Source organism: Hydractinia symbiolongicarpus, chromosome 1, assembly GCF_029227915.1.
Source record: "Hydractinia symbiolongicarpus strain clone_291-10 chromosome 1, HSymV2.1, whole genome shotgun sequence".
Taxonomy (NCBI): domain Eukaryota; kingdom Metazoa; phylum Cnidaria; class Hydrozoa; order Anthoathecata; family Hydractiniidae; genus Hydractinia; species Hydractinia symbiolongicarpus.
The window spans coordinates 10,002,928-10,017,944 of NC_079875.1; the positions used below are offsets into that span (position 1 = coordinate 10,002,928).

The window sequence follows — 15,017 nt, forward strand, 5'->3', positions numbered from 1 at the left end:
AAACAGTCTGTATTGTTAAGAACAATAACAACGGAAAAATTACTTTTTACAATTTCTTCTCTAGGACATACATGCTGTTTTTGTAAGAATAGTGTGTTTTCGTTTCGGCCTCGATATTCTTAACTTTTTTGACAAATGCTATCCTCATTTTTCTCAATATGTTCTTAGCATGACTATTGCCTAAAAATATATAATACCTTAATAAAATAAGCTTGCTATAAGTTACTATAGCTAATGGCAATTTCTACTCATGTAATGACCCATTGCTTGGACAGAAAAAGTTCAGTTTGTTTAATATACAATAAAAAAGTAAACTTCTATTCAATTTTGTGCGTCATGCAAATGTTCATTAATTAACATTGACTTCGTTGAACAAGACAAGTTTGATTTTTAGATTTTACATTCGTATTCGAATGCGATACAACCTAAGTCCCATGAAAAATATAGAAAAGCATATAAGCTCATGATGAGTAAACATTGGCATGCTTAACTTTTTTCAGGATTAATCGGAAAAACAGACAACCTTCTTTGTGTCGGTTTTGTTTTTTCAGTTGGTAAACAACTTGTTTCCATGAGATACGGCGTACACATGGTAAACGGGGGGATGGGGGGTAGGGATAAAATTAAATTATTTCAACTGTAACGACTGAAAACAGCACTGTAGCATAAATGACAAATGGACTCACTGTTTCTCATTTGGCAGCTTACTTATTTTTTTAGTAAATTTTAGTGACTTGTTGACTCACATAGTTACTAACGCAAGGGAATTAATATATAAGATGCAGTTTTAATTTGGCATTGTCATATAAGCATTGTTAATTTATTATTGTCAAATTTTGACGAAAATGCCAATAAGAACAATTAGTGTTGGAAGTAACCCAAAAAATTTTGGTTACTTAGTCTCAAAAACTCTCTATAGACAAGCATGGTTAAGTATTAACCAACATCATTTCTTTCTAAATTTGTTGTTTGTGTAAAGCAACTGGTTAATTTTTCCCATATTCCCATTCCAATTTTACAGGTATTGTGCTTGCAGCTATTTTTTTGTTTTATTTGTTGTTTTATTTATTGTTTTATTAAAACTGGTTCCTTAGGTCCTGCTTGGTTTAATCGTACCACCATGCATTCTTCTCTTGAAGTTTCGTTCACGAATAGAGTTATCCAAACTTATTATGACTGAAGAAGAACACAGAGCAGTGGAAGAGGAAGAACAAGAATTAGAGCGACAGGAACAGCTTGAAAATATGAGAAAAAATACGAAAGAAAAACAAAATCAGCATCGACCGTCCAGGTAAACATGAAACAATCAGATATTTTCAATCTGAGTATTCGTCTGTGGTGTAATTTTGCATAACAAAGGATTATTTCCAGATATAGAAAGGCTAGAGAGACTAAAAGTTATTTATATTTATATTTATTATTTATTTATTATATTTATTATCAATGTAGATTCACTCCAGTAAAGTTTAGATCATTATTGTAAGAGGATGACACGTCGTATATGCACCGCAAACATCAATCTATTCCAGTTTTCATAAGTGGGAAACTTTTGTAGATCTTAAAACATTCTTATATAACAAAAAAAACTCGTAAAAAACAAAGAAAATATATAAAAAATGTTTTTTGTTTTTATGTAATCATTTTTGTGAGACCACTGTAAGTCACACTAGTGCCACATCTAATTTTAGATCTGTGGCATATGAAGACACAGAATTGTCTTTAAGTAATGCATCATACAGCATTAGTTATAAAGGATCAACTTTATCCAATGAAATGTATGTAGAATTGTCAAAACAGCTTCCATGGTACAAAAAATTAGTTGCGTTTTATCGAGCCCCTGTCACAAAGTTTTGGGGGAATGTTGTGAGTATATTGTTGTTGATGTTCTGGCATTATAAAAATGTAAAAGACAAACGTTTTTTACTAACAATATTTAAATTGAGAAAATTTAAGAAAAAAAGTCTGTAATGTCAGGATAGGATTTTGTAGGAATGTGATCATTATATATTTTGTATTTTTTTCCGTATTTTTTATCTCTGTTTTTGACATGTACTCATAAAATAACATTATTTCTAATTATTTGTTTTACGCTACGCTAGTTATAGAAAATGCTTTTCCCCTAATTATTATTGGGAAATTCACACGTCTTGTTTCATGGAGAATGTTAAGTTGGAAGAAAATGTTTTCTTCCCTAAGTTTGTTATTGATTTTGGATGTGAAAATTCACACATTTTCTTCCATGGAGAATGTTTACTTAGGGAAGAATGTTTTTCCCCACTAAAAGTCAGGGAATTTGTTTTGGGAAAAGACCTATTTTTCATTTACAAACATTCTGATATGAAGATAAGAAAATGTACAAGTGCCCTGACCTAAAAATCAGCTTTTACAAGATACGTTTGTCTACAGAGATTTTATTTCATCATTCCAGGCTGTTTACCTTCTATTCTTGATACTGTTTGCATTCGTGATCAGCACAGAACTAGGAGAGGATCCTTTTAATACTGAATGGGTACTTGTTGTTATGGTGATAACATTATGTACTGAAGAAATACGACAAGTAAGTCCTATTTTACATCTTGACAAAATATGTACCACAGGGCATGACCACACAATAATATTAACAATGTTTAGAAAAAAATTGTTTTGTGAATTGGTTGTTATTTATGAGTTTTGTTTAATTATTCTAAATTAAATGTTACAAAAACAATGAAAAATGGCGAAGGATAGTTGTAGATAGTTCCTGGGACAAAGCCCAGAGGTAGACCAGAGGTAGAGGTGGAGTTTGAATCTATCACAGTCTAGATCAGAATAAAAGAGGGTTATTAATATGCCTTGTCCAACCCATGCTAGCATGGAAAACAGACGTTAAGCCGAGAATGAGAATGATGATGATGATCAATCTTATGTGTGTGTGTTTTTAAGGCTTGTAGGTATACTCACAAACCCATACTTTGCTGACTGATACATTTCCAATTTTCAGATTCTAATATTCTACTGCCACTTTAGATCACATTTAAATTGTCTATTGCAATGACCATAACATATTTACAAACTTTAAACTTTAGGAGCAAGGAAATTTAAATTCATTTGACCATATTTTCTTAGAAAATGGATGTTTCTTATAAAATTTAAAATGTCTTTAGCCAACATGTCTATATTTTAGAGAGTTTTTTGTTCTTTTGTGCTATAAAGGAATCTTTTTTTATTCTTTTTGGACATCCTTACCAAAATTGAGTGGATGTATAAACATATATCAATTAATTATATAGTGAAGTGTTTATAATTTAGGTTTTACAATCAGATGCTTACACATTTATACATAAACTTCGTGATTGGGCGTCAAGCTACTGGAATATCTGTGATGCAATCGCCATTGCTTTGTTTTTTCTTGGGTTTGGTTTACGGATGAATGCAGATACAAGAACTGCTGGTCATGTTGTGTATGCAGTTGATATCATTCTTTGGATAATTAGATTGTTGGATATTTTTTCTGTTAATAAGTATCTTGGTCCATATGTTGTCATGATTGGAAGAATGGTAGGTTTTGTCCATGTGTACATTTAATGATCCTTGACATTGGAGTGAACAATTTATTTTTCACTTTGACTTCTTTCTATCAGTGACTTCTACAATCAGTTACCATAAAAGGGAAACTGTGGCCATTAAAGTCTAATCTGTTGTGGTGTCATCAATTATTTGCTTTAGTTATGGTATGAATTGTAATGTTCTAAGAGCAGACAAGGAAAGTGGAACAAAATAATGCAGGATTATTATTTATGATTTGTATTGAAATTGCGTTTTACTATATTTTTGTGTCTGTTGCAATGCTGGTTCCACGCTGAAGGAAATAATAGGTATTCAGAGTATTTTGATCTCGCTATTCTAATAAAAGATTTCTCATTCAATATTTCTATTTGCAATTTGTGTAATGTACAAGCTCTAAGTTATAAACTTTTAGTCCCGCATTTTTTTTTCTTTCAAAAAACAATTGTTTTAGACCCTCAAAGTATCTTACTACATGTTCATTCTTATTTATTGTATATTATTTATATGTTTTAGACTCTTGACATGGCATACTTTATGTTTATTCTGCTGGTTTTTCTGACAGCGTACGGTGTTTCAAGGTACGCCATCTTAAACACCAGCACAAAACGAACATGGGGAACTATTGGTGAAATGGTGTTTGCACCTTATTTTCAAATATATGGTGAATTGTTTTTAGAATATCCACAGCAAAACAGTAAGCGTTTTATTTCTGTCAAATTGCTAGAAATTGTCTTGTTATGACAACTTTTGTTTTGACTGTAAACTTGTCTGTCTGGGAATGTCTGGAAAATATCATGAAATGTTTTTATAAGAATTTTCTGCGGACATGAAGTGATGCGATGTGAAAATGTAATATAGGGATACATGCAAATATTTGTTGTTTTCATGCCGGCATTAAATCTTATCTTGCGTTACGTTTAAATTTTCTTGCAGGTATGAAATTTTATGTTAGCATGTCATGTGCGTGTAATCATATTTTTAATTGGTTGTACTGTTGGGTTCTTCTTTCAAATTCAACGAACATAATGTCTTTTATGTACGAATATTAGGGGAAATCAGGAAATTGGGAACCAAAAAAGTGACCTGCATTAGCTGACTAAAAATTTAAAGCTGTGTAGTTGTTTTATGTAACTCTGGCAGTAATGGAACAAAAGTTGCAGCCATGGGGAAAAACCAATCAGTGGAAAGGAAATGTGTGTTTTAAAATCTATTCTCTGTGAAAAACTGTGTCTATTTTCCTAAGTTTCAATATCAACGAAGTGGATTCAAGTGATAGATACAGAGGTTAAATTGACAAAATATATTTAAATGACTTTATCCTTGACATCAATTCCTGGAAATTGACATTAAAACTAGGGGTAGTGTTTGATTTGACATATGCGGATATATATTTTATTTTTACACTTTTAGAACAAGAAACAGTCTTCAGTACTGTCAAAGAAAACACCATCATTGAAGTTGTAGTTGCTCTCATCATGGCGGCTTACCTTCTTGTAGCTAACATACTTCTACTGAACCTGCTTATCGCTAAGTTTAAGTAAAAACTTTTTATAATTGTTTTAAAGCAGTATTTGGTGATTTACATTTTACATTTTTCCTCTTATTAAGAAGTTTTCAAAATTTAGGGGAAGGGTTGCTTATTAGAGGGAGGCGCTTATTAGAAAGAGGGCGCGTATTAGAGGAAGGCGCATATTAGAAAGAGGGTGCTCATCAGAGAAAAGCGCTTATTAGAAAGAGGGTGCTTATTAGAGAAAGGCGTTTATTAGAAAGAGGGCGCCTATAAGAGGGAGAGCGCTTATTAGAAAGAGTGTGCTTATTAGAGGGAGATGCTTATTTGAGGGAGGCGATTATTAGAGGGAGGGTGCTTATTAGAGGAAATACGGTTACCCTTTATTTATTTAAAAAGTAATAGCAAAAATGTAGTGCATTTTTTTTTAATTTTAATTTTGATGCAATTCGTTTGTTTTCTTGCACCATACACAACATCTCATGTCTAAAGCAATTTTTTTCTTTTTATTTAAACAGCAATACGTACACAACAGTTCAAGCCAACTCAAATGTGATATGGAAATTTCAGAGGTACCATCTCATTCAAGAGTACTCGAACAGACCTTGGCTTCTTCCTCCTTTATCGATCTTCATCCATATCTTCCAGTTCTTTCAAAGCTTGTACAGATCTTGCAAGAAGAGAGCGAAGAACAGACACACAGACAGAAAACTAAGTAAAAAACTTGTAAAAATTCAAAGGCGACTTTTATTATATTTTCTTATTTCATCACACTCTCACTGGCCTCGCTAATTCCAAAGGAAACACCCTGTCATTTATTTCCTTAAGAAGGCGATGATAGAGTGTTTACAACTTCTATTTCAGCAACAAAAATCTTTGAAATTTCCGCTTAACTGGAAAACGATCTTTAGATCACAAATCAGCCACAAAGGTTTTGATTACAAATAGCCATGAAATATCTAACAGTTTTTATGATTACAAGTGAAATCAAAACAATAGCTACAAAATTTCTTAAAGTTTTACGATGAAATTATTACTCCTGTCAGGAAGTCAACACCTGTATAATTTCTTAAGTAGAGACATTTTATCTCTATTCTGTCTCTTCGTCGAACAGTGAGAAAGTTAGGGTCAGTGCATTATAGATGAGTTTCAATGTTTACGTTTTTACGGGATTCTTCCGCATGTGAGGAAAAAATCAGAAAAATCGACAGGCAAAAAAAATGCAGACCGTAGGTGAAGAAAGTCAAATTATGGTTAAAAACTTTTATACTGTGGCTACAGACTACTGTGACTACAGACAGGAAACTAAGTAAGCAAACGGTACGTCGGTTTGAGTAGGATGCTATCATATAACAATATTCTGGCCTTGTTATCTGGTTGCATATTATTTTCTCTCAACCCCCTCCCTGGGGGGTGACTGAGTTCCTGGAACCACCACTACATAGTCTATCCTTTGACAAATTATTTAAAATATTTAAAAAATAGTATATACGGTATTCTTTATAGATTTTCTATATTTAGTTATTTATTGTTTTTAATGTTTTTAAAGTTGGCTTTAATTAGCCTTTGAGCTACATTTTCTTGTCAACTTGTCAACTATAAATAAATTAATCATATATCATATCATACTAGCATCTTTTCACTGATATATGATCTGAATTTAAACTTCATACAAGCTATATTCTAATTTCAAGATCAAAAGATGCCTCTACCTGAAAATAAAGTTTGGAATTAACTGGTCCACGGCTTACTGTCTGCATATTTTGCCTGTCGATTTGCGTAAGTCGTCTATTAGCTACAATTTTATTTAGAAAAATTTTTACACGATGGCGAGCTTCACGATTTAATGTTATTCGAAGAAAGATGTTTGGCGAGTTATCTACGAAAGAGAGACACAATTTTGTTGGCTACCCAAGAAGAAAAATTAAAAATGATTTCTGAAAGGTATAATAGTCTTTTTGAGGGAGTATATTTTTGAAAACAACCCTTCTCAAACACGTCAGCATCTGGTAAACGCCGACACAAACGCCGACAAAAATGTCCCCGTGAAAAGAAGTTTTAAGGTAATAAATGTTGATGCCAACGACTGTTCATTTTCCCCTTTTTTGTTAGAGTTGACAATATTGCTGGAGTATTTACTGAGTACAGTCGGGAAGTACAACATCAAAACAAGAAATTAGTTGCATCAAGAACAAAACTCGAAGAGCGAGTGACCAGCATTGAAAATATGATGCGGACAGTTATGCTCAATGTATCTCATGTACAGGCTGCACTAAAAAACAATAATATAATACCTGACACCACGTATGAAAGGCGAAAACATGCTTTTAAGGATACTCATTACCTTAACCGTTCCATTTCGGAATATCCGAATCTTTCGGATAAAATTTCACTAGGCGCTGTTCCGGCTTCACCCGTCTCTTTACCAGCAACTGCTTACCAATTTCCAAAAAGACGACCTGAACGTACTAGTATGGTCAGAAGAGCCGCCTATAATTTTCGAAAGGGATCGCTTGAGACGCAGAATATTCTAAATAAGTCTAATGTGGATGGAGCTTCTGAAGAAACAACAGGACGTCCGAGACGTTTGACTACTGGCGAAGACAGTATAGATGAAACACAAACAGGAAATATGGTATGTGTTCCAACATGGTTCTTGTTAGCAGTCTACCACTTTTTCAGGCTCCCAAAAAAGTATCGGCTTTCATTACCATTGTAGATGGTAGGGTAGTTGTGAACGTTTTTTGATGCACGTCAAGTTTTTGCCAAATATTGTCTACCTTATTCGTACTTTTGTACTAATTTTTGCGCAGTTACACAAAAAAATTATATACAAAATTCAGTACAAAAATTATGTGCAAAAAAGTTTTGTGCAAATTTAATAATCGCTAAAGTATAATTTTTAAGGAAATATTTTGTTTATTATTTTTTATTTGTGGGATAATTTAATACATTGAAATATTTTGATATTGCTATTGCGCAAAATTTTACCCATTAAATAGATTATCTTTCCCTGCACGAGGATTAATTTGATCGAAAATTAGTAAATTTTACGAGCCACAGCGCTCTTACGAGTAAATGTAAACATGGCGTGTCATTAAATGCTATTTGAGTGTCATCTTTTGCGTAGTACACTACAAGAAGAAACACCTTTCCAAGCCGACACAACCCTCGTTTATCGACAGTCCTTTCAAGTGAGAATGGCGATTCCGAAGGGGAATCACCGTTTGAGGAATCTTTTGCACGTGCACACAACCAGTCTAAACAGTCGGAATCCTCAACTACCAACAAAGATATACGTTCCGACAGTGCTCGCAGTAATAGTTCATACACTCAAAGTGATGTCTCGAATTCGTCATACACACGCAGTGATGGTTCCCAGAGATTAAGTGACGGGTTCAACTCGAACGTAGAGGATTTGGATGTAGTTGATCAAGGTAGTTGTGAAAAAGTCGTCAATGTTCTTTCGCGTTGTACTATGTACCCGTTGTCGAACGTGAAGAGATTTATATTACCTGATTACTTAGTCGAATGGGATGTAAGGAATTTTTTATACTTCTTCCTTTGAAAATTTCTTTTTAAAGTTTGTAAAACTGGCGAGTGCTATTTTAGGTGCCCGTAGACGAGTATAAGCCACCGGAGTACACATCGTATACAATTTCTGCCCAACCTGAATGGGCAGATAAAGAAATTGTGGAGTGAGTTTTTCATTTTTATTGACGATGCTACCGCTTAAACAATGAGTTGGTTAAGGTGTAGTTTTCTAAGCTTTTTCTAGATCGTAGCTTGTACATACAGAAACAGTGGAAACACATTTTTAATTTTTTAAAAAATTTGAATTGTAAGACGTATAGATTTTTTTTTTAATTCATGTAGTATTCCCCGCCAACATCGCTGTACATTCACCCTTCGAAAAACATGCCAGGTCACACGAAAACTTTCTTATCTCGTCCTCACTTTTTTCTTTAGAGGAGATGAGAGCACAATGAGATTTAATGCTATAGATGGCGAAATAAATCGCGTGAGTTTTACGGGAACATATCCAGTTATTAACGGATTACCGAGGTAAGTATTTAACTGTCATGGTCACACTTACGATGTGAATGTCGCCTGTCCTTTACACATATTTCTTTTTTGTTACATTCTGGTTGTAATAGCATGTGGTGTTTTAAGGAGACAATCTAATCGGTCTAGATGTTAAATTTATTTTTGATGTTAATACACGTTTTTAAGTGTCAATAATGCATGCGCGAGATAGGCTCGTATTTAGCGTGCTAAATTTCTGTACAGAAGATGGCATGAAAATGGACAATATAGGAACAAAAATACCTCTTCACAGCCCTTGTTCCTTTTGTTGTTTACTGCAATCAACTATCCTATTTTTTAAGTTTAAGAACATGTTATCAGAGAGTTGTGGTCATGATCTTAATAATTTCCTCGTGAATAAGCAGTGACTATCACTACTGCAAGTAAATGTTAGCTTGGGCTATTTATTGGTATATACTTCAATCACTATATTGACTTCCTACCATAGCATGGGTGCTTTTTTTGAAAGATTAATATTTTGCAGAATGGAAAAGGATTTTTAACAAGAACTAATATTTCTTTTATCCATCGATCTATTAGGTATTCAACGTCAAACATAGGATCAGAAACCTGCATTACGACGACAACCATTTAAAACAGACCTTATTTTTAACAGTTACTCTACGTTCAACCTGACATGCTTAGAAACGTTTTTTACCATCTACACTATTTGTTTTTAGAAATCCGTTCGGTAGAACTGGTTTGAAAGGGCGTGGTCTTCTTGCTAGGTACGGACCCAATCATTTCGCCGAGCCCATCATTACGAGGTATGTATTGTATTTTGCCTTAAAACATATGTTTCTGTTGTCGCTTGGTATTTATTCCAATTTTAATTTGCTAAAACATATACTTATTTCTTTGGTTTATCTAATTTTTTTGTTCTTCTGTCTGTCCCTCATTAGCACTAGCTCGGTCGCACTTTGTGTTATTTAGAACATCTTAAAGAACGTTGAATATATGTTGTCGTATTTTTGATTTTAGGTGGAGTCGCAACTACTTTGAGATGAGTGGGAAATATTCCGATACGTTAGAAGTTTTGGTTTCCATGAAAAAGAACTCTGATACGCACGTGTTACCGAGCGTAAGCTTATTTTTAATTTTTGTTTTGTGCTTTTATACTGGACAATATAATGATATGATATAGCACGGTGCTGACAACCATTTTATCTAAGTTCTGTTCTCTTTTTTGGAGATAGTCTAACCAGTCTTGCTTGAAAAGGCATTAATGCAATCGAGCAATTCTTTTGCACGTGCGCTGTAAAAATATTGGACCCCGCTTGTCGGACGGTGGATTGTCAAATTAGACCTAGATGCTACGAAGAAACCACCGTTTTCAAAAACTCTTAAAACCGATGTTTTCGTTTTGTATTTTCTCTTTTCTAATAAATAAAAATAAATTATTTCTTTAGGGTTCTTTTGATCAAAGAGATGAAATACCGCAATCTCTGAGACACATCTTCAGCGAGAAAACGTTGGAAAATCTTGGATTAAACGCAACACAGCGTCGTGTCTACGTCGATGACGCGAATAAGATATTCCAGAACGGAGAACTGGTAGGTATTTTAAACTCCAAGGGGGAAGGTTGCTCAATATAAGAAATATGGTTAAGCCACTGTAGTTTGTTGTCTAGAACCAGTCATTAACTCACGGTAGTTTGTTGTCTAGAACTAGTCATTAACCCACGGTAGTTTGTTGTCTAGAACTAGTCATTAACCCACGGTAGTTTGTTGTCTAGAAGCAGTCGTTAACCCACTGGAGTTTATTGTCTAAAACAAATTGTTAATCTCGGGTTTTTTTTGCCTGGAACTAGTGGTTAACCCACGAGAATTTGTTGTTTAGAACTAGTGGTTAACCTGCGGGAATTCGCCTGTCTTTACTCGTCAATATTTGGTTTACAGGAATTCGCCCGTTGTAAGAGCCAATAAAAATTTAATGTATTTATTATTTCGTGTTCTCGTAGTATGAATAAATACTTTAAGACACGAAATGTCGCGATTTTTGGCCTAAATCAGGGAAGCTGGACCCTGCGAAAAATTTTAAAAAGGATTTTTGTTTTCTCTCAAGATTTGTTGAAATTGGATATTCGCGAATTTTAATTCCGCGATTCTGTATTTATTCTGCAAAAAAATTTCTTAATATCACTTTCATCCTTATTAAGGTTTCATGTAATAGCTCTTTAAATTCATCCAAAATCATTTTTTTTATTGTTGATGACATTTTATAGAACTTTGCAAGCTAAGTCAGGACCTCTTTGACTACGATGGGTCCTATGGCTCACTTCTCTTCCAATTTAAAAACACTTCTCTTTTATGATCGAAACAGTTCTCTTCTATATTCTCACACTTCTCTTCTGCACTTTGACACATCTCTTCTGCAATTAACACTTCTCTGCATGTGGCCCCAAACTGTCTTTTCGCAACTAAAATTAAAAATCTGGTCCGCAATTTTACACCTATGGTTTGTATCTTTATTTCACTTTTCGCAAGAAGTATACTTGGCTAACACGTACTCAATTTACGGACAGCTTATTGTAGCAGGTCACGAAGCATGTACACGAATAAAATAATATCGCTAATCAGTTCAGATTAGTAGCAGAGTTATTAATTTTATCAATGGACACAATACCCAGAGTCCTTAAAATCATGGTAGTGCCAAGCAAGCAAATCACATGTTTTTCTCAATTATAATGAATATACTTTATAAGAATATCAGGCTAGGATTCTAGGTTAAAAACAGTGAACAATAGAAAAATACTGACCAGCATGGTTAGAATTTAGTGTGTATTGAAAAAGATAAAGAAATGCCTAAACGGAATACCACAATATAATTTTATCTAAAGTATGTGTAGTGGTCCACTACACATAAAATTTCTGGAGAGTTATTAATTACTAAGAACACTGAATTTTTTCATGGCCGGAGGGTGGTATGTCATTTATTCATCCTTGCCCCCGCATACACATGACACGAGGGTTGTCATGTATTCAAAACCTTGAGTTATCAAAGCCCAGCTCAATCAATATTCCGGACCAGAATTAGGTCTGGGATTTTTTTGAGTTTTGACTAAGAAGTAAAGAGTTTTTATTAAGAAGAGAAGTGAGCCATAGGGGTCATCGTATTGACCATATAGTAATCAACACCTTTGCCTATCGCAAAAGTTAATTCTCGCAAAAATTTATTAAAGTTATAAATCGCGGAAAAGTTATTTCACGAGATAATTTTAACTCAGAACTTGTTTCCCTTGATTTCGCGAATTTTTTTTATAGTGAAAATTTCATCAAAGTAGCATGATTACAACGTGTGTTGTTTTTTCTTTCTTGCAGATATTTCAAGGATATGTGGATGATCAACGCAACACTGATAATGCTTGGATTGAAGCCACTGTCTATAATTACCATGACGACAGTGGTACCATCTTTTCAAAGTTTCTTCTGGGGGTAAGAATGCTTCCTAATATTATTTTACTATACCTAGTATATTTCAATATGCTTTTAGCGTAAGTTTTGAGGGTAAATCTTATCTGGACGAAATATTTGCATGCATTTCTATTTCAGATTATATGTCCCCTCCCCCATGGAATATTTATTGACCGCAGTAAGGCTGTCGACACCTTAAGCCACAATCAAATATTAAATAACCTAACAAATTATGGTATCCACAATACGGAAAAAGAATTCTTTCAAAGATTACTTTTTCAACAGAAAACAAATCGTTACATATCAAAACACCTCCTTTGAAATTATTTTTTTTAACAGAACTCATGGGAGAACCAATATATTACATTTTTGAATTGATTATTCTCTGTAAATATTCGTTATAGTGTTGATAGTAAATCGTTATTTCTAATATTAGGCTGAAGTGACCTTCAACACACCCGAAAATCTTCTAAATTACCTAATTTAAATAAGATAAAATATTGAATTCTTCTCAAATCTCGGCTACCTTACTTAAGCTCTTCTCTTGTTTATAATTTAAACATATGACGTCATAGTATTTTATGCAATATTTCTGTTTCTTTTAGAACGAATCCGAAAGATTGAATATTCAGTGGACAGAGGTGTGTGCTGATATTAACTTGCCAGAATATCAAGCAAATTGGTTACAGCAGGTCGCTCTAAACAAGTGCGCCTATTTTGGATAGCGAATCAAAAGTTGTCACAGGTGCAGGAAGAGTGGGAAGTTAAAAAAATTACGCAATCGTTGGTTGCAACCTGCGTATGGATCAGAAATGCACAAGAAAAAAAAATTGTAGCATATATACAAGCATTGGCCTACGAAAACTTCACCTAACTATAACGCTATTCCTATTAGGCTTTTTCGGGCGTTCCAAATCAAGAAGGGGGAAGGTAGCGCAGATTGTGTCCCATTCCCTAGTAACTTCTGTATCACTTTTGTTCTTGCCTGTTTTTACGTGCAATTTGATGTCAACAAAATCTCGATGACGTCATCATTTTTCTGCTATCGTCATCGATGTAAACACTGGACCAAAAATTTTTTATTTTCGGCTGAACAGTTAATCATTAATTATTCACGAATTAAGCCTGTAATTAGCAATCAACGATATATATACACATATTCGATGGAAATTTAAATGTAAAAAATTTAATTCCAGGACCAAAAATTTCTCGTATGTAAAAAAAAACATTATTAGATCTTAGGAAAATTAAAAAAAAATTGACAAATTGATTCAGTTATTCAAAAGTTACACCCAAAAACCTATGAGGGAATAGGGTTAAATGGGAATTCAAAACTATGTACATGTTTGAGCGAGTGAGCATGACCTTAAAATGTGTACGAACTAAAACCCTTCAGAGATAAATATTTTATATATTTTTTAAATTTTGCAGAAAGAAATATTTTTATGGGTTAACGGATATATAAATATTTTCATAAGAATAAATTGTTGATGGATTTTTATCTTTTTTTATTTAATTTTTATATAATTTATATATAATTTTATTCATTTCCTAGTTCGGTTAATATGGAATATTTTTTTTATTTTAATAATTTTCTGGAAATTGATTTTTGTTTTTTCTTTAAACTGAAGATGTCACTCCCAACCTCTCATTCACAAAAAAACGTTTATTTCATAAGGAGGCTACACAAAAAGAAGGTTTTTCATACATTATGTTGTATTCTTTATTTTTTACCAATTACCAATATGACTGCCTGGTACAGGGGAGGTCCTATAAATTGACTTGTGTCCGTCCGTCCGTTATCAACATTTCCCAGAATTGGATCATTAGTTTTTATTTTTATATTGTGCACAAAGACAGAGACCCTCAAATGCTTTCTGAGAAAAAATCTTATCAGCTCAAAAATGGCGGATCTATGCTAAATGAGCAAAAGCGATCCTGAAATATGATTTTTAGTACATTTTGCTCATTTAGCATAAATACGCGATTGTTGACTGATGTATTCTGCGGATGATTTTTAGAAAGATTTACCTTTTTATGACGTTTTTCACATTTCTAGTACAATTGTTTTTTTGTTTGTGTTAACTAATAGAGGTTTTTGTGATATTCTTTAAATAGCTTATTTAAAATTTTTGTGATTTTAATCCTTTAACTTTTCCATATTTTCGAAAGACGTGTTTGTTGTAACGCACATTGTTTCTTGTTTGATTCTGGAAAACCTTTATTACCTTTGAGTGGTTAGTCAATGTTTTAACTGGAGCCAGTAGCTCAGTTGGTAGAGCGGGAAACATTTCCGACGTGGTTCGAATCCCACTTGGCTCAATGCTATAGCTGTTTTATCCTTTCCTAGACAGAATAAACATTTATTTTTCTAACTCAAGTCATTGTAACTTAACGGTAGCTAATGCGTGTGCCATTTCTTTTAAATTTAAGGAAAAACATAACATGAGAATATAATTGCAATT

General features: G+C 33.4%; 1 protein-coding gene across 1 annotated transcript in view; it reads left to right on the forward strand.

The window, feature by feature from the left end:
- LOC130637185 (transient receptor potential cation channel subfamily M member 7-like) overlaps nt 1-14,743 on the forward strand; it is a 30,844-nt gene extending 16,101 nt beyond the window's left edge. The window contains exons 16-32 of the mRNA XM_057446912.1: nt 1,095-1,291; nt 1,689-1,863; nt 2,429-2,557; nt 3,289-3,537; nt 4,060-4,240; nt 4,957-5,083; nt 5,572-5,768; nt 6,865-6,997; nt 7,166-7,688; nt 8,184-8,591; nt 8,666-8,751; nt 9,023-9,118; nt 9,820-9,906; nt 10,121-10,220; nt 10,549-10,692; nt 12,460-12,573; nt 13,158-14,743. Of these exons, the coding sequence (XP_057302895.1) occupies nt 1,095-1,291; nt 1,689-1,863; nt 2,429-2,557; nt 3,289-3,537; nt 4,060-4,240; nt 4,957-5,083; nt 5,572-5,768; nt 6,865-6,997; nt 7,166-7,688; nt 8,184-8,591; nt 8,666-8,751; nt 9,023-9,118; nt 9,820-9,906; nt 10,121-10,220; nt 10,549-10,692; nt 12,460-12,573; nt 13,158-13,277 (3,066 nt within the window). The 3' untranslated portion in view covers nt 13,278-14,743. The remainder of the gene's footprint in view (nt 1-1,094; nt 1,292-1,688; nt 1,864-2,428; nt 2,558-3,288; nt 3,538-4,059; nt 4,241-4,956; nt 5,084-5,571; nt 5,769-6,864; nt 6,998-7,165; nt 7,689-8,183; nt 8,592-8,665; nt 8,752-9,022; nt 9,119-9,819; nt 9,907-10,120; nt 10,221-10,548; nt 10,693-12,459; nt 12,574-13,157) is intronic.
- Nucleotides 14,744-15,017: the final 274 nt, after the last annotated feature.